Genomic DNA, 27,407 nt, shown 5'->3' with positions numbered 1-27,407 from the left:
ATAGAGAAAAAAACCTAAGTGGTTTTTTTGTGATCTTGGCATGAGAAAGAAGTTTTAAAATTAAAAGCTATAGCATAAAGGATCAAACAACATGGATTTAATTACATCAAAGTTAAGAACTTTTACAATAAGGGATACTAATACAACTTTTTATATAGATGATAAAAGGGGTAATAAATTTGTAGTGTCTATATCCAATGAGGAACAGTAACAACAATGGCAAGTAAAATGTAAAATAAAAAGCATAACAAATCCTAGAAAATCCCTGATTAGAAAGGCAAACAAAACAGCTGTAAAGAGGCACCCAAAAGATGAACGTACATGTTAACAGGTCTCAAACTGTGAGGGATTATAAAACATAAACAGCAGTAACAAGCAGGCTGCATCTGCCAACAGCTGTCATTTGTCATAGTCCTGGGCTCTTCCACATGCTAACAAGAACTGCCCAACCTGGCTATCCAGGAGGACTGCAGCATAGTTTGCGCAGGCAGATTTGAACTCTATGATCCAGACTGCTGCTCCTGAGCCTACACGTCAGCAAAGACGCTCAGGGTCTGCGTTAAAATACCCAGGCGAGTGTTATGTGTAGTGGCAGCAGGCTGGGAGTGTTCGTTTTCCAGTGGGTGAACACACACACAATCTGACAGATGTATACTTTTGCAGAGTCCTAGCAAGAAGTCACGCATTAGAAACCACACCAGGCAGGACCTAAACATCAAGGGAAACGTGCAAAGAAATATCCTTTCTGCATATGAAATGACTGTGTGTGAAAAGTAAGTACTAGATCTTTATATAAGACTATTGTTCAATGAGGGGGCACATACTTCCACTTAGGACCTGAGAAAGCTTTAAAAGAAATGTTCCCCAAACACAAGCACAGAGGCAGACAGACACAGCTTCCTAGTCCCACAGTCTCCCGGGCCAGCTCTGGTGTACAGAGACCTGGCTTCCAGTCACTGCCTATATAGGCTGAAGCCGGGTGCCAGCGGTTTGCACTAAGCTGAGCCATGAGCCGGCTGACATGGCAGTTTAAGATTTGTCTCAGGCAGTCAGAGAACACTGCAGGCACTTAATAAGGCCAGGTCCAGATGCAGAAAACCTTTAAAAAAGTACAGTATGCTTAAAAATGTGCTTAGATGCTAAAGAAAGAAAAGAAAATTGGAATAGACAGTCATAGGAACATAGTTTAAAAATAAAGTCTTTAAAGAGAGAGTAAAGTAATATAAAAAACGAGCTGCATGAAGATGAGAAATACACAGGGTGTCTGGATTCTGAATGGCACTTTGTTGACTTTGAATTTTCTAAGTGCTAATGTACAAAACACAACAGCTGCTGAGAGACACTGGGTTATGGAAACCGCTAAATTAAAGCAACCTATACATTTTTAAGAATCTCTTAACTTCAAAATGGAAGTCAGAAAATATGTTGTGTGGAGGGAGAGGTTATGCCTTTGTTTCCACAGGAATCAAAAGGTTAAGGCTCTCTTCAAAATTAATAAACACCAGATTTGATCAGGGAACACTTCCGGAGGAGCTTGGCTGCAGACATGAGGGAAAAAGTCAAGAAAGACTCAGGACAGTGGCGTGTGTGCTGGTTCCTCTACATGGGAACAGCTCTGAGACCAAATGAGACATAAAAACTTGTTGACTACAGAGTCCCCATAACTTAGTATTACATGCCATCCTTTCATATGGTATAGAGATTTACATTACAGTTTGATTACATAGTCAAAACATAGTTGTAAAGTTGATAGATGCCTTTTACCTGCTTAAATATAAAACAAAAAAATCCTCTTTAACTGATTTGTATACACTACACATATCTGCATTCACAAAAGTATGAAATGATTCTGTGTTTTCAGAAAGAAACAAAAAGGCCAGCCATCAATGAAGACAAGTTAGCCCAGATAAACCAGCCCCTCAGAATGGCTCTGTTGCAATTTCCTCAAAATTCTGCATCCAGAACAACTTCAAAGTTGCTAGCTGAGATGGTCCAGCCTCACAGACTATCCTGTGAGAGCTTCACTTAAGCCCTGTACTTTCCCATCCAACTGAGCCTGGACAACAGCTAGCTCTCTCAGGGCTTGACCATGATCCCAATTCTCTCAGGTTTCCCAAAAATGCCCCAAGACAACAGGAAGGAGTCTAGGGAACACAAAGCCCACATTCCCCCGAGGTGGGGTGGGCGGTTTGTGGTTGTCCAATGGATTATGGATGTTTATCATCGCTTAGGGAAGTTGGTTACATTTGTTGGTAGTCATGGTCAGGAAAACAACTGAACAAAGGAGACTAGATTCAGGGATCTCTTTCTGAAGGGGAAATGGGATACAGAAAGACGGGCTAAAAAGGTGGATTGCTGGGTCTACTTTTGAACAACCACTAGTTTCAAATATTTTTACATTGGCATGGATTTTTGTATAATGACACAAATAAAATTAAAAAATAAACAAACCCACAAGACTTCCTGTGAGATATTACTTTATATCAGACTAACAAAACCTAGAAGACTGAAAATCCTAGACAAAAATGTTTTAAAAATTAAGTTTGGTGGAAATCCCAGTGGATTAAAAATAAGACAAAAAAATAAGCAACTGCTTTAATGATGATCTAGGAACTGAAAAAGGCAATCAGGAAAGCACAGTGCAGCCCAGGAGAGGTGCTAAATTCTAAAACTCAGGGTGTAAGGCCTAGATGTGGTGTCAGGCCCCGGTCCTCAGGAGGCTGAGGCAGGAGGATCCCAAGTTCAAGGCCAGCTTGAACTACCAAGATATATTGTCTCAAAGAAAAACAACAAAAGGAAAGATGTTGGGCAGGCAGAAAGTAGATTATAAGGGGACCCTTTGCAGGACAGAAGCTAAGAAACTTCCTCTTTCTTAGGCTTGAAATACTTTAATGATGGTTGTTCTTGGATTTGATTATCTCTTAGTTTTGGGTTAAATTTAATTATTTAAAACAACTTAACTATACTGAGTTTCCAGATTATGAACTTGTAGTTAACAACCACAACATAGAGAAGTATATACTTATGTAATGTCCTAAAGCTACTCTCTTTACTCAAAGCACAGTCTATAGTTGGTGCTTAAAATCCTCACTTCAAACATAAGCGATTTTGTGCACAGTTTGGTTTTCGCTTCTATTATACACACCCTGCATGTATCTGCTTTGGTCTGTCATTGCTGGATTAAAGTGACTGAGTTTATGTAGCTCTTCCAGGTCCCTAAAGAACAGGGTTCCCATACCTGGGCTTTCCCTTGTGACGTCATAAGTGGTAAATACAGGGCAGGGGAGACGACTCTGTGGGTAAAGTGACTGCTGTAAATGAATGGGAGACTGAGTTCGAATTCCCGGCACCCAGGTGGAAGCCAGGTCCAGCAGCATGGAAGCCCAGGTCCAGCAGCATGGATACCCAGCGCCCAGCTGGAAGCCAGGTCCAACAGCATGCATTTCATCTCCAGCACTTGAGGGAGGGGAAAGACAGACCCCAGGCAAGCCAGACTACCCAAAACAGCGAGTTCATGGCTCACTGAGAGACGCTGGCTCAAAAAAAGAGAGAGGAAGAGACTTGACATTGACTCCCACTTGCATATAAGCACGGGTGAGTGATTCTGCACACACAGTGCACACACATGCACACCCCTACATACACAGACAGTAAATAACAAAACTGAATGGTTGTTCATGTTCTGACAAATAACAGTTTCATAAAAGATGAAATTATATTTAATGTCTACATGATATGGCCACACACACCTCAAAACTGAAGTAGAGGTCAGAGATTGCCGTGCATTTTAATAGTTGTTGACTTAGTGCCATTAGCTATAAATTTATAATGTGCTGTCACATTAGCTTATTTGATCTTTACCATACCCATATCAATTAGGTACAGTGCATCAAACTATCATTTCACAGACCTGAAAAGATGTGGAAAGAGGTTTACACGGCATCCCTGAAGTCCTGAAGTTACGTAGACCTGACTCCAGGAACTGGTATTCCCAGAGTATGGTGCATCTCTGTGAAATTCTATGCATATGGCACTGTCCCTTCCTCCTTTTCCTAATCTTAAGGTGCAATAGCAAGATATCAAAACTAGATTAATTTAGTGTATGTTAATAAGTGAATTATTAATCTCTTCTAGGATGCTCTGCTTTTACCAAGTACAGCATTTTTCAAACTAGGTACTTGTTGAGAAGTCAATTAGTTTTCAATTACATGCATTTTAGTGGATAGATAGGTAAAACATAAAAATTATACACATTAATGGGGTGCCATGTTATGTAATATTTAAATCAAGTTAAGCATATTTCACTTCAAACCTCTGTCATTCCTTTACGGTAAAAGCATGTAAAATTCTTTCTCGTACGTCACTGAAATATATAGTGCCTTGTTGTTCCTACTGGCACCCCCCTGGGCTACTGTGCTGATGTAGGTGGGTCTTCTTTCTATGTGTTGCTGTCATTGGTTAATTAATAAAGAAACTGCTTGGCCTGATAGGTCAGAACATAGGTGGGTGGAGTAGACAGAACAGAATGCTGGGAAGAAGGCAATGAGTCAGTCGCCATGATTCTTCGACCCGAGACTGATGTAGGCTAGAATGTAAATCTTTCTCCACCACTATTTCCAGGCACAGTGAATTCAATCATGGTGTCTTTCCAAGTTACTTTTTACATATAGTATTCCTCTTCTTTATATGTACTTGTAGCTTTCTTTCAGCAAAGAGATGATCACTAAAGTTCTTGAAAGCGACTAACGCAGAAACAGAGCTCAAACAACACTCTTAAGTCAGGAAGCAGCTGTGGGAACCTGTGCAGACGACCCATGCACTGCTTGGTCTGGTTTTCTTACCTCCGAAAAGATGGAATCCTTTCCTACAGCTTGGCAGGGGCCACTTGGCAGAACTGGATTTCTGAAAGCTTTGTTTTATTTTCAAATATTCCTTGGTGAAGAAGGTCTTTGTGGCATTGTTCAGTTCTGAAGTAAAGGGAAAGAAAAGAGCGTTCTAAGCATTCATTTGGATAAAATGGCAAGAATGTGACAGATTACCATAGAATTTAGATAATAAATTCGGATCTCTTTGAGTCTGTAAATATAGAAATGTATTTAACTTTTAAAAATCTCAAATATGTCACCCAGATTTCTATTTGATGCAGCTTTGAAACTATGCTCACATACAGAATATGTGTTTACTGAGAAGCATTTGCAACAGGAACCATGCCAAGCAATGAGATGGTGGTGGCATACTGCAGTCTGTTGTCAAGAGGACTGCAGACAAAAGGACAGAAATAGATAAGTTTCGGGAAAGAACCAAGTCTCACCACTTTGGTAACAGTATAGCCAGAGCGTAACTAAGGCTCAGGGGTGAGAGCAAAAAGAAAATCCATTTCAAATCTTTTTATTTCATAATGTGTTTAATTCTTTGGAAGGATGTATTGGGCATTTACAGCATGTACTGCTGCAGATCAGAGCGACCTTTAAAAATCTAAAAACGCATTCTCAGTATTTCAGAAGCTTTGCTAATGAGTTAAAAAGGGGGTGTTTATTTGCAGTACCCACAGGCCAACCAGAGGCTATACATGGTCTTCCCTTCAAACAGTAGACAGTCTGAGAGTCACAGAGCCACACAAAGGCAGACAGGTATAGCCAGAGTCTGACTTTTCTATGCAGGAGCTCTCCTTGGAGAGGGCAGTGCAGGGCTGATGGCTATAGTGAGAAACAACCGGCATCTCCATCAAACCTGCTCTTTCTTACTTTCATTACCCCAAATGATGCGACGTAGCACCTGCCCTGCCTTTAGTGTCTTTCCTACCTCTGTTTCTGAGCCTCAGCCTACTCTAAGTGCATGCAATAGTCTCTGTTTTCACTTATCACTGCCTTAGGTTGATTCTCAAGAAAGTCACAAGAAAAACTAATTTGCAAGCTTACATTAACCACTAAAGGGACAGTGTAAGAGAAAAATTAGGTAAGCGAGGCTATGTGTGAAAACGCCAACTCCAGCACCATTCCTGGAGCTATACCTGTTGGCCAATAATTCAAGTACACGAGTTACAAAAAAAAAAGGGAATTTTTAGCCTGCTTATGTAAGCTGGGCTTGTTCTAGCTTCTGCATTCTTTGTCCCTTAAGTGTTGAAAACACTTCAGTGCTTCCAGGGCATATAGCCTTGGGCGGTCTTCTGCAGAAATGCACAGATGATTTTACAAAGCCCACTCTGTCCATTGCCAACAAACAGTCCCTTCAGTCAAAACAACTATCTCCTGGCTAAGAGAAACCATTACCGTCTCACACCCTCTGTGAGAGAACAGAGAGCCATGGAACGACTGGTAACATCACCCCCCCCCCCCCCCAGGACTAATGATTTTAATTAGTATAATTTAATTTAATTTGCATAATCAAGAATCTTTTAGGTGATACTGTGTTGGCCATTATGAAAAAATGACACAACATTCTAAAATGCTCTTCTAAACAGACCAAGGTGGTAAGGTAATGGAGATGTCCTGTTAGAGAGAAAATCAACAAACGCAAACAGCATGTAACTCAAGAATCTTATCATTCCTCCCTCTTCCTCCTGGGAATATTGTAACCAAATTCTAAAATGGTGATGCAGTAAACAGAGACACCATCACACACTCTCTCTTATTTGAAAATGTACTTGGAAATATAATTGAACTCTGGTAAAACAGACTTAAGAAATGTAAAAGCCAGCAAGAAGCTTTTTTTTTCTTTCTGGGAGAAGATGTGAAAAGTAACATCAACAATGGTGCCTGTACTTCTCTTCTGGGCTTTACGGAACTCAACAGTGTGCTCTTTATAAAGCAACGTAGTGAAATACTTAGATAACACATTCAGGGTAAATACGATTGGAGCAATTTTAATTTGCAAGCTATATGGCAATTGTCCCTGTGCGTGCACCAGCATGCCTATGGCATGATTTAGTGAGACTGATCATTTTGGACGATTCTATTCGCTACGACTGATCAGAAAGGCATATGGACAAGAGAAGATCAGGAAAGCATTACTGCAATTATTGCTGGGCCAAGTAAGAGCTGGGGTTTTGCTTTTTAACTGTGGGGCTTTCCATCAGTCACTGAGCTGCTTTTAATATCCACTTCCTACCTAATCGCCAGCAAAATATGTGGTCTGTGATCTGCTATGTGCCTGGTACTTTGATGATGTATTTAGGGATAGAGATTAATTGAATCTAATTCTGTCTAAAGGGTATTGTGTTAGATCTATGCTTTCTAAATTCCTGGCTAGGTGTCAAAATCACTAAGACACTGCTAAAAAGGCACATCCATCCAGACGGTGTGGGGCAGCGCTGCTGCTTATGTGGGCTCTAAGTCTGTTCTCTCCAACAAGCCCTTTGAATGATTCTGATTCACAGCTAGAGCTGATTGGCAGCCACTGGGTGAAATGACCTTAAGTCCTTTTTGGTTGTAATACTATTTAGATGTATTAAACCTTATCTTATGGCAGAGGTTAACAGCGGAGCACTAGGCTGAGCTCCCAAAATCCAGTTGAAGAGTAGGAAGAGTGAGAATATGAGCAAAGAGGTCAAGACCGTGATGGGGATATCCACTGACACAGCTTACCTTAGCTAATGGGAGCTGACCATCTCTGACCTGACAGCTAGGGAACCAGCATAGGATCAAACCAGACCCTCTGAATGTGGGTGACAGTTGTATGGTTTGGGCAGGCTGTGGGGCCACTGGCAGTGTGATCAGGATTTATCCCTACTCCTTGTATTGGCTTTTTGGAGCTCATTGGAGGGATACCTTGCTCAGACTAGATATAGAGGGGAGGACCTTGGTCCTGCCTCAAAGCAATGTGCTAGACTTTGTTGACTCCCCATGGGAAGCCTTATCCTCTCTGAGGAGTGGATTGGGGGTAGGTAGGGGAAAGTGGAGAGTGGGAGGAGAGGAGGAAGTAGGGACTGGGATTGGTATGTAAAATGAGAAAAGACAGGTTTTTTGTGTTTTTTTAAAATAAATTTTTAAAAATTGCACCAACCCCCCCAAACAACCTTATCTTACACTTCTATAAACATGAATAGTACCCTCATATGTGTGTGTGTGTGTGTGTGTGTGTGTGTGTGTGTGTGTGTGTGTGTGTTATTTCATTTCACTGGCATTTAGGCTCGAAAATTCAGGCATCAGCAACAAATAGAGCATCCACCATTACATTTCCTAAAATAGCCTGCAAGAAACACCAAGAACAAGTGGAAGCCAGGAGAGGTGACAAACCATCTGTGTCTCTTTCAGCTGTTACTACCTATTAGAAGCACAGGCTTCTTTGTTTTCAATTATTTAGAATTACATTTTATTTATTTATTGTGTGTGTTTTGGAGGGGTGTGATGCATTTATCTAAGTTATTCTAATATCAATAAAAACTCGAGAGTCAGATATTGGCATAAGAACCTGAAAGATCCAAAGACTGGCGGAGGAGTAGTCAGCTGACCCAACTCTCAAGGCTCACCAGATGGAAAGGGATGAGGGTTTCTCTAAACCCCTCCCTCTATCTTCCTGTGCCCCCCTATCTGGGTCCTCCTAAACCTATGTGGCTAATTATGTTCAGCCAATCACTGACTTTGCCCTCTGATTCAAGGTAAAATTTATTAACAACCTTGGAGTGTCAGTGCAAACAAGTCCCACAACAGCGGTGCATGCATGCTACACAGCTTGGGTGTGAGGTTTAGGAGGAGGCTCTCTTCTCCTCCTTCGTGGTTCCTGGAGACTGTGCTCAAGTCATCAGTCTTGGTGATCCGGGCCTTTACAGACGAACCATCTTGATAGCCCAGGGTATGGGCTGCTTATTACAAAGTATACTAGAACTTGCTAGGTATACTCAATATTCCGTGTTATTGAATGTGTTAGAAAATATTTAAATCTGCGCCCCTGTTCTGATGATACACTTAGCTAAATGTGGTGGTAATAATAGTGGAAACTGTAGCATCTTTATGTGATGCTTTCACTCAGGGCCAGGGATATAGCTCGGCAGGTAATGTACTTCCCATGTGTGGGGTCTGAATGAGAATGGCTCCTATAGGCTTATATATTTGAGTTAGTCCCCAGTGCATGGAATTGTTTGGGAAGGACTAAAGAGTGTGGCATTGTGGAGGAGGTGTGTCACTGGGGGTGGCCTTGGGTTTCAAAGGCAACATTGTTCTCCGCTCTCTCTGCCTCAGGACTGTGGATCAAGAGTTAAGCTCTTAGCTTTTGCTCTAGTGCCATGCCTAGCTGCTGCCATGCTCCCCGCCATGATGGTCACAGATTCTAACCTTCTGAAACTGTAGGCTCCAAACAAATTCTTTCTTGCAGAAGTTGCCTTGGTCATAAGTTAAATTTTCTGGCAATAGTACCGGAATGGCAACATCTTAGTGTGATGCTTTCATAGAAAACAAAGTAATTACTACTGGGTAGACCTGTCTGGCCTAGAATTTGATGTAAAGGCCAAGCTGGCCTTAAACTCACAAAGGCCTGCTACCTGCTGAGTGCTGGGATTAAGGCCTGTGCCAGATACCAGCTTTTCACTTTGATTTCAGCTTCGGGCTTGGTATTTGGTAACTTTATGTTTGCACACTTCATATTGTTAAGCAAATATTTGTTAAGCATATTTCTAGCATCCTGCTAACTGTAGAAAGGAAAGCTACACAACCGGCATGAAGCCTGTATTCGACTGGATGTATCAAGTAAAAAGGCAATCTTAATGCTATGAGCAGAGGGTTCTCACGGTTAATCCAGTGTAGTGCTCTGGAATAATATTAAGAAATGGAAGAGGGTAAGATTATAAACACAAGGCAGAGTCTATTAGATAGACCCAGTAGTATTAGACTCCTAATTTAAAATGCTGAAAGATATGTATTCAGGTATTTCATTCAGATTATTAATGTCCCTGTTAACTCATTTCTCTTTCTTGATGGAGGAGAGTTATCTGTCTATGTTACTTTCATTGGTTAATTAATAAAGAAAACTGCCTTGGCCCTTTAAGAGACAGAAAATTAGGTAGGTGGAGTAGACAGAACAGAATTCTGGGAAAGAGAGGGGAGACGCTTCAGGCAGTCTCCATGCTTCTCCTCTCCGAGATGGATGCAGGTTAAGATCTCTCCTGGTAAGCCACACCTCGTGGTGCTACACAGATTACTAAATATGGGTTAAAGGAAGATGTGAGAATTAGCCAATAAGAGGCTGAAACTATGGGCCAGGCAGTGTTTTAAAAGAATACAGTTTCCGTGTAATTATTTTGGGTAAAGCTAGCTGGGTGGCAGGAAACAGCCCCGCCGCTTCCTTCTACACTTTCTCATTATTACAAAACCCTTTCCCCCATAATTAATGTCTTAGTTTTATATTTTTTGATAAATGATTCTTAATTTTTCCCCCGGGAATATAAAGCACAATAGAACATCTGAGAGAAAGGGACACATGTAAAAGTTGCAACAGTAATAAGCTACTTCTCCCAGAGTTTGGAATTATATGATTGGGGGTTCAGAAGCTTCTGTGCATGTTATATATTACTCGTAGACATTATTTGATCCCAGATTAACATATAGACTATAGATTTCTATGTACGTCTATGTATGGACTATGCAATACTACACATCTGCAAGGACTAAACAAGAGATGGACTTAGACTCCCAGTGAGTGGCTACTGTGTGGCAGACTTCTAAGGAAATAATTCTCTGCAGCTGTTACTAATTCCTTGTTACTCAATTTGCTTTTGGTTTACAAAGACCATAAGCAGTGGTCCCAACTGTGGATCACCATGCCTTTAGGGGCTGCAGTCAGATATTCTGCATAACATCACAGTAGCAAAATTATAATTATGAAGTAGCAACTAAATATTTTATGGTGGACACCACAATATGAGGAACTGTTAAAGGGTCACAGCATTAAGAGGGCTGAGAATCACTGCCTTATGGAATGTTCTTGGAATGTTTTCTACTTCTTTCTGGGGCACAGAATCCAAATAGTTTTCCCTGTACTGTTTAACAGTGGAAAGACTAAGGTTGAATTAAGATGTCAAGCACATCTGAGACGCACAGGAACGGGGAAGGGCTAGCATGTTTGACATAAAACACACTTCGTTGTAAAGCAATGAAAATCACAAACTGTTGCCAAGCTATTTCAGGCTTTAGGGCAATAATTATTCACACCTCTTAAGAAGGGTGAGAAAGTTCCATTTGAAACTGGATTCTAACACTCCTACTGAAATGCATTTTGTATACATTCAAGACACTTCAAAATGTTCAGTGTGAACAAGGCAGCGAAAGCTGGGTCTGTTGTTAGGTCTCAATTTAATGGAAAGTTACCATTTTCAATCACAGAAATACACAAGGTAAGAGAGAACAGTTTGATCAGGGGGCCAGTCTTTTAAGGCTCGGGGAGTTCTTACTACCTGGTAACTGAAGATTTGCTACCACCTGGGAATCCTAAGGGATTTGCAGACTGGGAAAAAATGCAACCAGGACGCTTGCTAAATTCTGACAAATCTTACCTACACATGCTTGCCAAGTAACTGTGAATCTGATTTTCATACCTGTCCTTGTGAACCGTTCACTCCCAGCTATGGAGGGAGGCACCATCCTGCAGCTAAATAATTTAGCCCAAAGAGATGCAAAACAGGGACAAAAACAAGTCCAACCTAGTTTATCTGTCATTTGTCAACATGGAGCTACAGAGTCTCTATCTTAGTCATGACTGAGAGTAACCCGGGCTTAGTGTACCTTTAATACTGAGAAGCTCTTGTGCCGGGCAAGATAAACTTTTGTGAAATTTTGCCCAGCTTGATTACATTTTTCCCTTCAGCATTTGGCACCACAATGTTTGGATTTTATAATATAATTAAATGTAATGCTGGGCCAAAACAAAGGAAGAGTTATGATGATGATATTTTAACCTTTTAGTTAATAGGTTAAAGGAGAAAGACTTTTATTTTCTTTCTTAATTTTTTACTAAACCATTTTTAAATTTAAATATATTAGGATCATAGTCTTTTCCTTCCCTACCACCCAATTTTTAGTTCTTTCTTAGAAACAAACAAACAAAAAACCCCAGAAACCAAGTACAGTAACAATACCACCTTAAACTACGAAAACAAAACACTACCCAAAACAACAACAAACCCTCCAAACTGTAACCAAATAAAACACACAGAAAAACTGTGGAGTCTATTATGTGTTGGTCAACTACTCCTGAACATGAGACCTGCGCTGGAGTGGTTGACATACCCAGTATCACTGGGGAAATGGATTTTCTCTCTCCCAGCAGGTATAAATGACAGTTTTGGGCTTAACATTTACCCCTGTGGCTAGGTTTTCTGTTCACTTAAAATATAACAAAATAAAATGGGATAAAATAAAAACTATCACATTAAAGTTGAACAAGACAAACCAACAGAAGGAAAAAAGTACAAGAAAAAGCCTGAGTCAGAGACTCACTCTTGGGCAAACTCAGGAATCTCATAAAAACACTAAATTGGAAGTCAAAATATAAACACAGATGACCTGGTGCAGACCCGTGCAGGCCCTGTTCATGCTGCCACTGTCTCTGTGAGTTCATATAAGCATTGTTCATGTTGATTTAGAGGGCCTTGTTTTCTTGGTGTCCTCCATCCCCTCTAAGTCTTAAACATCTTCCCCCTCCTTTTCTGAGGGGTTCTCTGAACCTGGAGGGGAGGGATTTGATGGCCACATCCCATGTAGGTCTGAGTGTTCTAAGGTCTCCCACTCTCTGCATAATGTCTAGCTGTGAGGCTCTATATCAGTTTCCCATCTGTTACAGGGGGAAGCTTCTCTGATGATGGCTGAACAAGATAATAATTTTGAGTATAGCAGTATATTATTAGGAGACATTTTATGACTACATTTTCCATTGTTTTTAGGCCAGTATTATTTGGTTTTTATCCTAGGTCCCTGGGCTATCTAGTCTCAGGTTCTTGGTCACCCAAGCAGTATTGATATGGGATCCATCTCATGGAGTGGGCCTTAAGTCAAATCTGTTACTGGTTGGTTACTCCCACAAGTTTGTGTCAACACCATCCTAGCATATCTTACAGGTAGTAAAGGAATGCAGAGAAAGGGTTTGTGGCTGAGTTGGCATTTATGTTTCTCTTTTGATAGTATCTTCAACAAATGGTGTTGGTCCAAGTTTGTGCCTGCACGTAGAAGAAAAAGAACACTTAGCGGCCTGCACAAAGCTCAAGTTCAAATGGATCAAAGACTTCAACATAAAACCAGATACACTGAACCTGACAGAAGAGACAATGGGAAATAAGCTTGAACTCATTGGCACAGGGAACAAATTTCTCAACAGAACACTGTTAGCACAGGCACTAAAATCAATTAATGAATCTGAAAAACTTCTTCATGGTAAAGCACACCATCATTCAGACAAGGTGGCAGCCTGCAGTAGGAAATTTTACCAACTATACATCTGATAGGGAGGTAATATCCAAAACATATAAAGTGCTTAAGAAACTAAATACCAAGAAAACAAATAACCCAATTAAAAAAAGATGTAAGCAGAGAATTCACAATAGAGGAAACTCAGATGGCTTAGAAACACTTAAAGAAAGGTTCAGCATCCTTAGCCATCAGTGAAATGCAAATCAAAACTACTTTGATATTCCATCTTATGCCTGTCAGAATGGCTAAGGTCAACAACCCTATTGACAGCTCATACCGAAGAGGATATGAAACAGAGGGACACTCTTCCATTGCTGTTGGGAGTGCAAATTCAAACAGCCACTAAGGAAGTCAGTGCGGTGGTTCCTAAGGAAGATGGGACTCAATCTGCCTCAAGATCCAGCTATACCATGTTGGGCGTATACCCAAAGGACACTTCATGTTATCACAGAGACACCTGCTCAAACAAGGTTTCACTCTGTATCCTAAACTGGCCTGGAGCTTGCTATGTAGTCTAGCCTATCCTGAAACTCACAGTGCTCCTTCTGTCTCCCAAATTATGGTACAAGTATTACCCACCATATAGTCTATATCATTATGTAAAAATAATCAAAGTAAGACACTTCAATGGTTAAAAATACCAAGTGGTATAGTAGAGATCAAGAAAAAAATGGAAGAAAAATAAGAAAGATGTCTGTGAGTAGCTGCAGCTCCTCGGAAGCATCAGGATGGACGTTTATTTAAGCTGGGAGGTAGAGAGAGCCTGGACAACACCGAATATGCCATCTCCTAAAACTAGAGTGGGCGAGCTGTGCTTTACCTACCTCACTCTCAGGAACTGTGTCAAGTCATTTCAGGGATTTTCTTCTAGACATGAGTCTCCATAATTATGAGCCAATGATTTCCAGAAATTGATTTGTAAGCAATTAATAATATTGAAGTGATTTTGGATAAGAGTGACTATTTTATATCTATCACATATGTTTAAGGTATAAGAGAAGATATAAACTAGAACATCAAATCCATAAATTAACAGACATATTGCTGAGGATAATTATGTTGGTTAAGAAGATTTCTTAAGTAAAAAATATCTCTACTAATATGTAGACAGAGTAAAATTTTTAAAGTGGTAAAAAGATGGCAGAACTCTGAGAAACCACACTTTAAATACTGTATTTTGTTATTTCTTTTCATAATAAAATTCATTTGCATATATTAAAGTTTTGGAATGACTATGCTAGAATACAAATTGACACCATCAAATAGCCTTCCTGATACAGAAGCAGTGTGGGTTTCAGAGGCAGAGATTATTCCATATGAGATGAATTGGAAAAAATGGAATAGTAGAGGCATGAACATAAGCAAACTGAGAACTGCATTAGCATAAGAATTAATAGAGGAGACTTGCTGGCGTAGAATCAGAGAAACTATGAAATGACCTTCCTATAAATTTGGACACGATCAAGAAAAATCACAGATGGTCACAGTAAAAAAAGAATAGAAAGAGTGTGATAGTCTTGCTAAGAATCTGTATGCCCTGGATGGAGTCAAGCAGGATATTTGAAGGTCATACAGAAACAGGGTAATTCAGAATTATTTGGTACTGTCCCCAAAGCTGCAGGATGCCACTGCCCTGCTGCCTAAATTCAAGTAGCATCCTTCAATTCTTGTGACAGCCCCAAAATCTCTGATGGGATATCACATTCCCCTTTAATGCTTAATCTCAGGTTAGCTTAAATGTTACTTCCCTGCTTGTGGTATGATTTCCACACACAGGGGAGGTAATTAGCTGCCTCTATTTCTTTGTATCTGCTCATCCTTTCTGAGTTCTGCTGCAGTCCAGCCTACTAGAACCAGAGGTTAGGGAGGCAGTGAATACAGGAAGGTTGGTTGAGAAGAGAAAAATATTAGAACAAAGGGTAGGAACATTCTTTTAGGATCAGGGTGTATTGTGACTAGGAAAGGGGCGGGAGTAGTGAGTGATTTTATAGCAGATGTACTGACGCTGTGACCCTCTGTTGGGCAAAGTATTTTCTTTCAGTCAGAGGCTGTTAGTTCATTTCCGGCTGCTCAACCTCCAAATAATCACACAGAAACTATATTATTTGCAATACTGTTTGGATAATAGCTTAAGTGTGTTTCTGACTAGCTCTTATATCCTAAACTCACCCATCTCCATTAATCTGTGTATTGCCACGTGGCTGTGGCTTATTGGCTTATCTGTCCCTGGCATCTGTCTCCAGCTGGCTCCACGGCATCTCCTGACTCCGCCTTCTTTCTCCCAGCATTCAGTTTAGTTTTCCCTGCCTAGCTCTACTCTGCCCTATCACAGGCCAATGCAGATTCTTTATTCATTAACCAATAAAAGCAACACATATACAAAAGGACCTCCTACATCAGACCCCCTTCCAATGTCGAGACATTCCCCTCTTCTGTGCAACTTACAGGATCTCACTACATGGACCTTGAGTCTATTAGTCAGAATGCTAGCAAAAAGATCCTCATTTGCCCTTTTCTGATGTATCTACTTTGAAGTAAGGCTGTTTTTAACTTTGATGAAGTCTAATTTATCTATTTCCCTTGAATGTTTGTGCCCTAGGTGTTGTATCTAAGAAACCACTGTTAAATCAAAGTTGACAAAGATATGTTTTCTTCTAAGAGTTTATTTTTAGTTCATCCTACCTTTATGGCTTTGTTCTACACCGAACATACATTCACATATTGTGAGGCAGGAGTCCAATTCATTCTTTTCCATATAGGTAAACAGTTGTACCAGAAGCATATGGTCAACCACCATTAAAGCTTATTTTTGTCACTCTTGTAAAAAAAAAAACCAACTAACCATGGATATGTAGGTTTTTCTTTTTCTTGGGTCTTGTTTAGTGGCTGCCTACATTTTAATTCTTTAGAACTTGAATGTACAGTTTAGAAAGGCCCTTTCCCCACCCAATTCTTACCCTCCACTCTTACTTATGATCTCCTTCACTCTTGTTCTCAATGCCATAAGGCAAAACCTGCCCTAGGTTCAGATTCTGTGGTGCTCTACTACAGGGGCAGTGTGTCCTTATCTTCCTCTGAGGCTCACTCTACCCTAGGAAGGTTCTTCTTAGCTGTTTTCCTTTATTGTCTTCTATGGCTGTTTCCTTATTTATGCATTTGTATGAATATATGTATGTATTCCTGGATGTAGTCATACAGGCAGGGGTTTTGTCAGAGATCAGAAGAGGGTGTCTGATTGTCTAGAACTGGGGTTACAGGTGGTTGTGAACCACAATGTGGGTGCTGGGGACTGAACCAAGGTCTTCTGCAACAGCAGCAAGTACTCTTAGCCCACTGAACCGCCTTCCCAACCAAACAGTGGTAAATGTTAGTAGGTATTTTTTAAAAAACGCTTATCAATTTTTTCTATGAATTTAAGTTAATGTGATTTAAAAGAATATTTTCATTAGTTAAATAGTTGTGCTGGTAGAGGTTATGGATACCAATAACATAACCACTTCACATATTCACTTTATTATTTCTTTATTAATTCAAAACATTATTGACTAGCTTTTATACTGTCTTCTACCCTTCACACCTGTGAAATTTTGTGTATCCATCATTTTTAGTTTCCTTATTGTTATCTTTAAAATTAGTATAATTTTATCAGTAAGTTGCTTTTTGTTCGTCTTTTGAGACAGGGTCTACTATCTAGCCTTTGTTGTTCTAGAACTTGTGCTATAGACCAGGCTGTCCTTGAATTCCCAAGATCCTACTGTCTCTACCTTCCGAGTGCTAGGATTAAAAGTGTGCATTATCATGCCTGGTCTGTTAAGTTACTTTTAGTTGAAGCTTAATGGGAAATCTATTAAAGTTGCCCTAGTTAATGAGCAAATTTATTATTTCATATAATAGGAAATCTAAAGCTCGACTTGTCTGACTAAGTGGACCAACAATGATATTACAATCCCATTTCAGGTATTTTTCTCAGCTCTGACATCCATATTAAAGTCATACTAAGGCTGATTTATCACTTGCTCAGAAGATGTCTACCAGCAAGTAACACTGTTAGACACTTTTGTTCCTGTTCAAAGAGAAAGAAAACAGTTCTTCCCATCTATTTTCTTTTAACTTCACTGGACAGACCACATGCTCATTTATGAACCAATTGCAGGCCAGTGGGACAGATTAGTAAGAAACAGAGGATGGAGTCTGCTACCAGGACCCGCTGGCCTTTGTTAAGATGCTCAATATTCAGGGCTAAGCTAGGAAGAAAGAAGACACTTACGGACACTAATTAACAACTTACGGAACCCATTACCAATGTGACTTTTTCCTTACAACTTTCAACAGTCTAGCTTCATACCTACTTTATAAGCAAGTCTTGATGCCTCTGTCATTTCTTTTGTCTATCCTAACTCACTTCAACTTTTCAACTTTTATTAGCATTAAGTAGCTAACACTACCAGCTAACACTAAGTAATTTAAGCAAGAGCATATAATTAGGGAAAGTTACAGTTCAAGAATAAGGATATTGCCGGGCGGTGGTGGCGCACGCCTTTAATCCCAGCACTCGGGAGGCAGAGGCAGGCGGATCTCTGTGAGTTCGAGACCAGCCTGGTCTACAAGAGCTAGTTCCAGGACAGGCTCCAAAGCTACAGAGAAACCCTGTCTCGAAAAACCAAAAAAAAAAAAAAAAAAAAAAAAAAAAAAAGAATAAGGAATAAGGATATTATTCACGAAAGAGCATTGCATGGGATAAATCTGGAATGAGTATCATTGTATTTCTACCCACTGAGCTGACCTAACAGAAATATGATACAAGGGACCCCCTTATTCATCAGGGAGTATCTTCACTGCTATAAAGGAGGACAGTTTTTCCACTATAACCTTTAGCAATAACAATCCCACAATCAGAACCAAGCTTTTCCTCTATAACCTTCAGCAGTAACAATACCACAATCAGAGCCAAGCTTTTCCTCTATAACCTTCGGCAATAACAATCCCACAATCAGAACCAAGCTTTTCCTCCACCACCATTGGCAATAACAATCTCACAATCAGAATAATGATATTAGGTAATTTATATGATTAATTTTTTCACTAAATAATTTCCAACACTCAGATGCTGGGAACAGAAGAACTGAAGACGAGGTGACTTTCCTAACATCCACAGAAATAGCAGAAACTGAAGGAAGTAAAAAAAATCAATGTTACAATAGCAAGCACTCGATATAGAGACATAAAGTCAACATAGAATGTGCAGAGCCTTTAGGAAAGGAATTATAGCACTTTACTGGAAAGTGATAAACAATAATAATCACTATTATAAAAATATTCACTAAAATGCCACTCATCCTCAAATTCATTTAAATTTACTTTGTGAGTTATTAAAATGTAAATCTTAAAATGATAAGAAGGGAAGTAATGCTCGTGACTAGGCAATAAGAGGAATGGGACAGCTGCCAAGAGAGACACGTTTGAGGAGTTGCTCTGCTTTGCAAAGGAAGACAGTTGAGTTGGCACAGAGAGAACAGATGTTAAATGTTGCTGGGGCATGTGCCTAAGTATTGTCAAATGGTGCTTTATCCTTAGGTAAACAAAGCTCCTCAGGAAACATGTCAAAACGCAACTTAAAACAACCCAAACGTAAAGGGGAAGCTTATAAACTTGTGTGGTTAGCAGAGCCTTTAATACCCAAGTTTTAACAATAAAGACAAAGGTTAAACACCCGATGCTACTAAAGAAACAAACTAACTAACTAAACAAACAAAAAACAAGACCTAGAAATTTGCCCCACTCATAAAGTACCATAACCAAAAATAAGGTGTAAAGGACAAAAAGGGAAGACTGTTTTCCACATATGACAAAGACTGGCAGTAAATATACAAAACATCCTCATGGTCAGGAATTTAAAATGGAAAACTAGACAGCCGAGGCTGTAGAGACACACCCCTGCACATTGCTATTGAGACACAGGCCTTAACTACGATCTCTACTTCTGGAAGTTCACCACAAGGAAATGCTATATGATGTGTTCAAACATTTATCCATGTGTACTATTAATATATAAATAAAATTATAAGGTGAGAGGGCCATAGCTCTACTTTCTCCTCACTGTTTGACTAGAGAGATTCGCAAGCCTTTGTGCAGCTGGCTGGGTTGGGGTCCACCCGCACTGCTTCACCTAGATGGTGGTGGGACTTTGATTTCTTTCAGGGAATAAACTGTTGCTTAAGCTCTTCAGTTTTACTGTTAATAAAGTACATTCCTTGATCTCCCTTCGCTCTATTGGTCTGAGGACAAAACATGGAGATGGGAAGCGCCTTCCTTCCTATAGTAACAGCAGTGACTCCGCCACTTCCTTTAGTTCTCATGCTCATGTGCATTAGTTTCTATCTCTCCATCAACATGGGCAAAACGCCACACGTCATCTCCACCCAAGTAGGTAAACAGTACATTACTCGTACTTGCTTAAAAAAAAATGGGTGTAGCCATATCTGGAATGATTAGAGCAGGTGCATCAGATCCATTGCCTGTGGCTGCATGCATCTCTGGGTAGCTCTGAATGACACCCAACACATTTCTAATTAACAACATCATAATGCAGTGTGAAATATTGAGCATTCCTCGCTTAAAGATTTGGGAGTTTGGGTAACAGGCTTGGTGAACTGTCCTCAGATACAAGGGCCACAGAAAAAGCAGAAGCAAAGGCAGATAAGAAGAACAAGAAGGCAGCAGTGGCTTCAGCTGGAATCTCCCTCACCCTGGAGGTGTCTATAGAGACTGAGCAGCAGCTAGCCAGGATGAAGGGGCTGAGTGCAGAGTTAGGCTCAGCAATGAAAATCTACTTTAACCTGTGGTTCTGGCATGGTTCAATTAGTTGGGCAAGCATCCTTCTATAAACTAGAGCAACAACGACTCTGTGTATGCTTTTCACTAACTTCACAACAATTTCTATGATGCCTTTGGAGTTAAACCCCTTCCCCCCCAAAAATTAGAAAACATTAGCGACTATGGTAACCAAAGACGGCATTTACCTGTCTGGAAAAAGACTCTAGAGATGATGGTCCGGCAGAGTGGGCAGGGAGTGCTTGCGGGGTTGTCTTTGGCCAGAGTCCGAAGGCAGGGCTCGCAGAAGATGTGACGGCAAGGGTAGCACATGTAGGGGTTGAAGTACACATCCAAGCACACGGCGCAGATGTAGCTGTCCTTTTCCTCTGTGCACTCATTCTCATCATCTGTGCTCATCTCATTACTCAAGGTCTGCAAAACACAAGGAAAACATTTGTCTTGGTTTAATATAAGATCGGATTCCCTGAGAGACGATGACTTTATATTTTGTTAAAATTAAAATATTTATGAGATGCGTATAGTATCTGTTTCTGTAACATATTCCAAGTGCTAGAATTGTGATCTGTTAAAGTGAGAAGAAACAAAAACACATATGAAAATCCCAGAAGCCTCGATTATTCCCTAATATTTCTACAGAAAACTAAAGGCTAAACCTTACCTAAGCATCTAAAGCACACTTGTGACTCTAACGAGAGCCACAGGCTAAACGTTGCATCTGCCAGCACTGGCATTACAAATCTCCCCACCCCTAACCAAAGTAGTGACTGGCATCGCTTATAGGATGTTACCATGGCATCTTCTCATGACACCCTTCAGGCCCCCTCCCTCTTACACTGTGTCCACAGCACTTCACCTTCCCTGCCTTCCATCCTTCTGGGTGTCAGTGCCAAGAAGGTGTCAAAGTTAAGAGAATGTCAGCAGGAAGATTTGCTAAAGCAACGTGGGGTAATGATGGGATTAGCTTGGTGGCTAAGAAATATGAGGAACCAGTTCTCTCCCCAAATGTAATAGTTTGGGAGAGGCTACTTAGAGTTGCATGAGGTATGCTAGACAGTTCCTATTATTTAACCTCAGAGGCAGCCAATCTGTGACGCGGTGGGGATTAAACCAGGGGAATCCACTTCAAACATTTAGCTCAAGTCCTTAGCTCAAACATAGTTAGCAGACGTTAACCACGGCCACCTTCTTCCTCATCACCCCGGTTGCTATACTTTCTGCTAAAGCCTTAGGAAAAGTTTTCTCAAGCTAGGAGAAGTTCAAGGAAAAATAACCAGATGGCTTCTTTTCTCCTCATGGTATGAGGTCAGTGAATAACACTAGAATGGACCCTGGTTTATTAATAGCTGTAATACGTATATAGAGGTATAAACATACACAGAAGACAAAGAGGCTTGAGATACAAACAGACAGAAACCAACCAAACCCCCTGCAATGCTTTGAATGTCCATCTCTTCCAAAGCTCCTACTGAACCTTAACTCCCCAGTGCACAGTGATGAAGCCCTGGGGCAGAAGTGTCAAGAACAGGATTAGTAACCTTTGTAAAGGCTGAAGGGAGCGAAACTCATGCCTTCCATTCTTCCATTCCTCTGTCGGTGAGAACTGCACTCACCCCCTACAAGGAAGCATCGCAGATTGGGCCTCCATCGACACCTTTCTAGGGCCTGAACTGGAGCTTTCCTGCCTCCAAAAATGAGAAAAATTTCTATTCTTCTAAGTTTACCAGCCTGTGGTATTTGTGTTATCGCACCAAGTATCTCAGCCGACTGGTCCTGAACAACACCATAGTATAAACTTATTTATCTAGATGTGTTTGTTTTTCCCATGGCCATTCTCATTTTATAAAAGATACAGCTAAGTCTGAGTCAGTTTATTTTTAAATAAAAATCGTGATTTTTCTTATAGGCATGGGGACATTTTTATTTAATCTAGTTATTTGTTGGTACTGAGTTTTGTGTTCTAAATAATTTTCTTTCCTCTATTTTGACTTTTTGTTCTTCTAGTATCATCCGTTGATGGAATGAGTTCTTAATTCGGTAACAATTTCACTGTATGGGGTTTCCATTTTGTGTTTATTCAAGAACCCTTGTGTTTTTTCCAGGGTCATTAAGTTAGCATTACTTTATACTTCATACTATTTCGAAGTTATTATGTACCTAAAACTGATTCTCTTGCATGGTGTTCCTTACAGACAAACTCAATCCTCCTGTTGAATTGATCTTGTCTTCTTTCTTCTTTCCTTCCTTCCTTCCTTCCTTCCTTCCTTCCTTCCTTCCTTCCTTCCTTCCTTCCTTACTTTCTTCCTTCCTTCCTTCCTTTCTTTCTTTTTCTTTTTTTTAACAAAGAATTTCCTTTTGTATACTACTCTGCAGTGTTACTCTACTAGTAAGTATCTGGGGGATTTTTATCTCAGTCATTAGTGTATTGTCTGTGCTGCCCCATAATCATAATCTGCAACTTCAGAAAGACTCAGTAGCTGACTGCTGAACTCCTTCCACGTTAGTTACTCTTCAGCAGTGCTGTCTGTGGTCATTCCTGGCCATTTCCATGACTATGTACATGTTGCCATGTTTTGGTTTGAAAGCTAAAGTTTTTAATGGAATTATATTGAGCCTATGGATAAAATTATGATGTGTTAGAAGTCATTATAATAAAAAGCTTTAATACTCAGTGACTCATTTATCTCCTCATTTATTACAAAGGCATCTAAAATTATCTTGGTACAAATCTCTTCTTATTTGAGCCTTGCCTCCAATCCTGCTGCTTATTCCCTCTTCCCAGCTAGCCTATTCCTCCCAGTGTGACAGGCATGCTCTACAAACTTTGTACCCAAGCAAATGTGTAAAGCAGAAACTGCCTCTTTAGCTCAGGCTGCCTTTCTCTTCTCTCTTTCAACAGTAAAAGATCCCAAGAGACTCACTGTGTTGTAGGTGATTGCTGCTTCTTACTTCCTAACCTCTCTTTAACCCACTAACCTTCGTTCTGTTCTTAACACAATAAGGGGACCACTTACACAACCGTTAACGGCCTTCAGTGAGACCATATTAGAACACTTTCTGACTGTCTTTCCTTGCTCGCTCAGCAGCATTTTCTGGGTAGACCAGGTCTGGAAAGCAGAGCTGTTCGAACCCTCACGCTGGAGCTACACGCAGTTATGAATCAATCAATATGGATGCTGGAAACTGGCCTTTAAGTGTTCTTAATCACTGGGATTCATCTCCAGCTCTGTCAAATATTAATTTCTAAACATGGTTTAGTTAGAGCTTGTTAAGTTAGAGCATTATCAGAAATGTTACATGTTTCTAGCCAAGTTCATTAAATAAGTAGTGACCATTATTCAACAAACAGTGACTACACAAGGACGTATCCCAGGATAGATGGGAAAAGGCTGTAACTCTCTTTTGTTGACAGCAAATGGTATTGGGAAGCAGGTAACAAGAACTATATATGTTTTCTACATGATAGTTTTTTTTATAATGATTCATGTTTATTTTGGATTACATTACTCTTGGCTGGTTATACCTTTTTAGTGGAAACAAGGGAATGCATGTTCTCTTCTACACAGATCACTTTTTGTGTTTATTATTATTAGTTTAAATTTACTTTATTTCCTGAAATGTTCATTTTACTATGCTTGTTAGATTCCACAGATTTTCCTTCCAGTAAAAAAAATAAACCCCTTGGACTGGTGGGATGGCTCAGCTGTGAGGTGGCTCAGCTGTGAGGTGGTTCAGCTGGTAAAGGTACCAAGCATAAAGACTTGAGTTTGATCCCTAAGACCCACATGGTGGAGAGAACCAACTCCTACAAATTGTTCTCTGGCTTATATATGCATTCACGCAAACGTATATAAAAGTCTAATAAATAAAACCATACAGTCATGTTAGCCTTTGCATAGTTTCTACAGTTAGAAAAAGTTTGGGTTCTGATTTTATTTTTATTTTTTGGTTTTTCGAGACAGGGTTTCTCTGCAGCTTTAGAGCCTGTCCTGGAGCTAGCTCTTGTAGACCAGGCTGGTCTCGAACTCAGAGATCCGCCTGCCTCTGCCTCCCGAGTGCTGGGATTAAAGGCGTGCGCCACCACCGCCCGGCCTGGGTTCTGATTTTAATATTCATACTTTTCCTTAGTGAGACTACCTTCCCCTTGATATACTAATCAATGGATACACTTTTCTCTCACATAGCATTTGGGCTCTTAATGATTTATTTTTTTTCACATTGATCAATTTATTTTGTACATGCACGTGTATGCCACAGGTCAGAAAATAACTTGGAGAAGTTGATTCTCTCCTCCCATTTTGTGGAGCCTGGCTCTAAAATACTTATCATCGTGAAGTATTTCGTGCAGTAGGCACATTTACCTGTTGGGCAACTTCACTGGCCTTCATGTTTAGATTTTCGAACTGAGTAATAAACGCATTACAATTTTGTGAATAAACGTAATGATCCCACAGAAAGCAGATGGTGACTTTTATGCACTCGCTCTTAAAAGATATGTATCTGGGGATTTTGCTGAGTTCTGCCCAACTCCTAGAACTACAGAACTTTATATCATAGTTGATGGAATGCAGCATGGCTGGGATAGATGAGATTTCCCTGTATCTGTTTGTATGCTTTTAATCCCTACCAAGGAATTAAATCTGTCTACTTACTGACATCAATATTGGTTGTATGCTATGTCCCAAGAAAAACGAGCAAGGATAATGAAAATCATACATAAACAGTTTTCGTAAAAAGTCATTTTTTAAGTTCTGCCAGGCCACCAATAGTGGCTGCTCTATCATTCTAGAGATGACACTGGAAAGTCACTAAAACACAGCAGAGAACAACAGGTGACTTAGGAACAGGTAACTACATAAATTCTGTTATGCATGGGCCACTGGGATTTAGGCAGTGACTAAGAGAAAGCAGGGTCAGGGACAGAAGTACCTATATAATACAGCCCCCAAAACGGGTATTGACTTAATGAATAAATCACTATTAGCTACTAGAAAAGTGACCACGCATGTCATGTACTGGAATGCATTTGGGAGACACTGTCACCTCTGAAAAGCTGGAAAAGAGAGGGGGGGAGAAGGGAGAGAGGGAGGGAGGGAGGGAGGGAGGGAGGGAGGGAGGCAGGGAGGGAGGGAGGGAGGGAGGAAGGGAGGGAGGGAAAACGTAGGAAAAAGAACTCAGTAACACGACTCAGTTGCTGTTGGTCTTGTTTGACATGGTACATACAAAAGGAAAAGGTAAGTTCACTTCAAACATTATTAAAGGAGGAACAGAAGCAAACAGCTTTGAAAGAGACAACTGTTTCTCATGCTCAATCAATAAAGTACTTCAAAAACGTTTAAGAAACAAAGGTCAACCTGTAGCCAAAGATCAATGGGGTGTCACTTGCAACACATGGTGGTTGTAGTTCAAAATTGTATAGGGAGATTCAAGATGCTGAATAAACACCCAGCATAAACCTCCTCTTTCACAAAAAGAGCCAAATAGCAGGTATGCAGTTATATTTTGAAATGAGCGATTGACAGAAACCACTAAAGATCCTCAAGAAAGGGACTGAAATGTTCTTATATTCAGAGACAGCAGCACAGCAAGAGAAACAAAACATATGGTATTTGCCGCTGTGGCTCTTCAGGTGAGGTAAAATGAGTCTCCTGTGGTTAGGGATCTGAGCTGAAGAGGAAACACCAGCATACTTTATCATTGTAGAGTTGGCAAACTAAAAAGTTTCACAATCTGTATAGGTTTGTAGCCCACTCAGGTGGATAAACTGAAATCTGCTCAGTAGCCTTGTTTGAGAAAGGATATCATATCATGTGACCTAGCAATTGCCCAGAGTACACGGAGGCCATTTTGTGAAATGAACTATTTGTCTGTATTTGAGCAGCTCAGAAATAACTGACTATTCCTATGGTATGCACACTGTTCAACACCATTAACCATAATAAAACTTATAGAAAGATTATAATATGATACTCAGGTGGACTCAAAGGCAAGATTGCATAATAGATAGTCTACATCTTCAGTAGAAAGTCATTTACTAAGTAGGAAACTCTTTAGGTAGAGATGTCTGAGTCCCTAGAAATTAAAATATCATTTGGGAGCACAAAAAAACCTACATGATGCTTCAAGCATCATAATATTTTTCAAAGAATACATAACTGTCTAGGAGCAGATCCCAAAGAAGTGACTGCTTGAGACAGCTGTGAAATACTGAAAACAGCCTTTACAACTAGGCTTGGTGACAGCAGAGAGACTACAGGTGACTCAATGGTTTCAAATGTGTATGGTTCTTGCAGAAGGCTCAAGTTTGGTTGCTAGCACCAGCATTAGGCAGCTCACAACCTCCTGTGATTACTGCTTCAGGAAATCCAACAACCTCTTCTGGACTGTGCAGGCACCTGTACTCACATGCACATACTCCATAAACCACACACACACATACACACACACACACACACACACACACACAAAATAAAACTTTAAGAAAAAGAGAATATGAGAGCCAAGTGCAATAAAGTGCAAAAGATAATTTTCACAAGACCAAATGCATGTAAAATTGTTTTTTTTGAAATTGGACTAAATGTATTTATTTTTGATTATGATATTGTTACAAGTTTATGGGACCTATACAAAAAGAACTTGAAGTCTTTGAAGAGAGAATTTGAAGAAGATACCAGAAAATGGAAATTTCTCCCATCTCTTGGATAGGAATGATCATCACAGTAAAAATGGCATTGTACTAAAAGTAATCTACAGATTCAAGGCAATCTCCATCAAAATCCCAACACAAAGGAACATCTCTGACTTATTTCTTTAGAGTCTTAAATAATAATATCTCTTGAGTTCACATTTTTATTTTGAGTTGAAGTATCCCATTTCTTATAAAGATCAATCAATCAATAAAAGACCCTAGTGTCTGATTTCTAGGTAGATAAGAGGTATCACTGGGATTCTATTAGAAAAAAAAAAAACCACTGCTCAGTATACCACCTCCAATAAAAAATTTATCAGCTGGCTCAGAAACACTAAATGTGGCTCCTCCTAAGCCACACCGTCCACCACCATGTACAAAGTACAAGATGGTCTGTTGGTTTTGTCATTTTTCTCCTAAATCTTAAGGGCTTCTCTTGCCTTATTCCTTACCCACAGTTCTTTGCAGCAGAAAACCTTGTATATATTAATATATCA

General features: G+C 40.0%; 1 protein-coding gene across 2 annotated transcripts in view; it reads right to left on the bottom strand.

The window, feature by feature from the left end:
- Positions 1-27,407, bottom strand: part of Rnf180 (ring finger protein 180) — a 144,099-nt gene that overhangs the window by 33,690 nt on the left and 83,002 nt on the right. For both annotated transcript variants that reach the window (XM_038324239.1, XM_038324237.1), the window contains 2 exons: positions 20,411-20,636; positions 4,842-4,967 (listed from right to left, as the gene is read on the bottom strand). In XM_038324239.1, coding sequence (XP_038180167.1) covers positions 4,842-4,967; positions 20,411-20,636 — 352 coding nt within the window. The remainder of the gene's footprint in view (positions 1-4,841; positions 4,968-20,410; positions 20,637-27,407) is intronic.

Source organism: Arvicola amphibius, chromosome 3 (assembly GCF_903992535.2).
Source record: "Arvicola amphibius chromosome 3, mArvAmp1.2, whole genome shotgun sequence".
NCBI classification, from domain to species: domain Eukaryota; kingdom Metazoa; phylum Chordata; class Mammalia; order Rodentia; family Cricetidae; genus Arvicola; species Arvicola amphibius.
The sequence above is the reverse complement of the archived record's forward strand: the minus strand, read 5'-3'. Positions and strand labels throughout refer to the sequence as shown.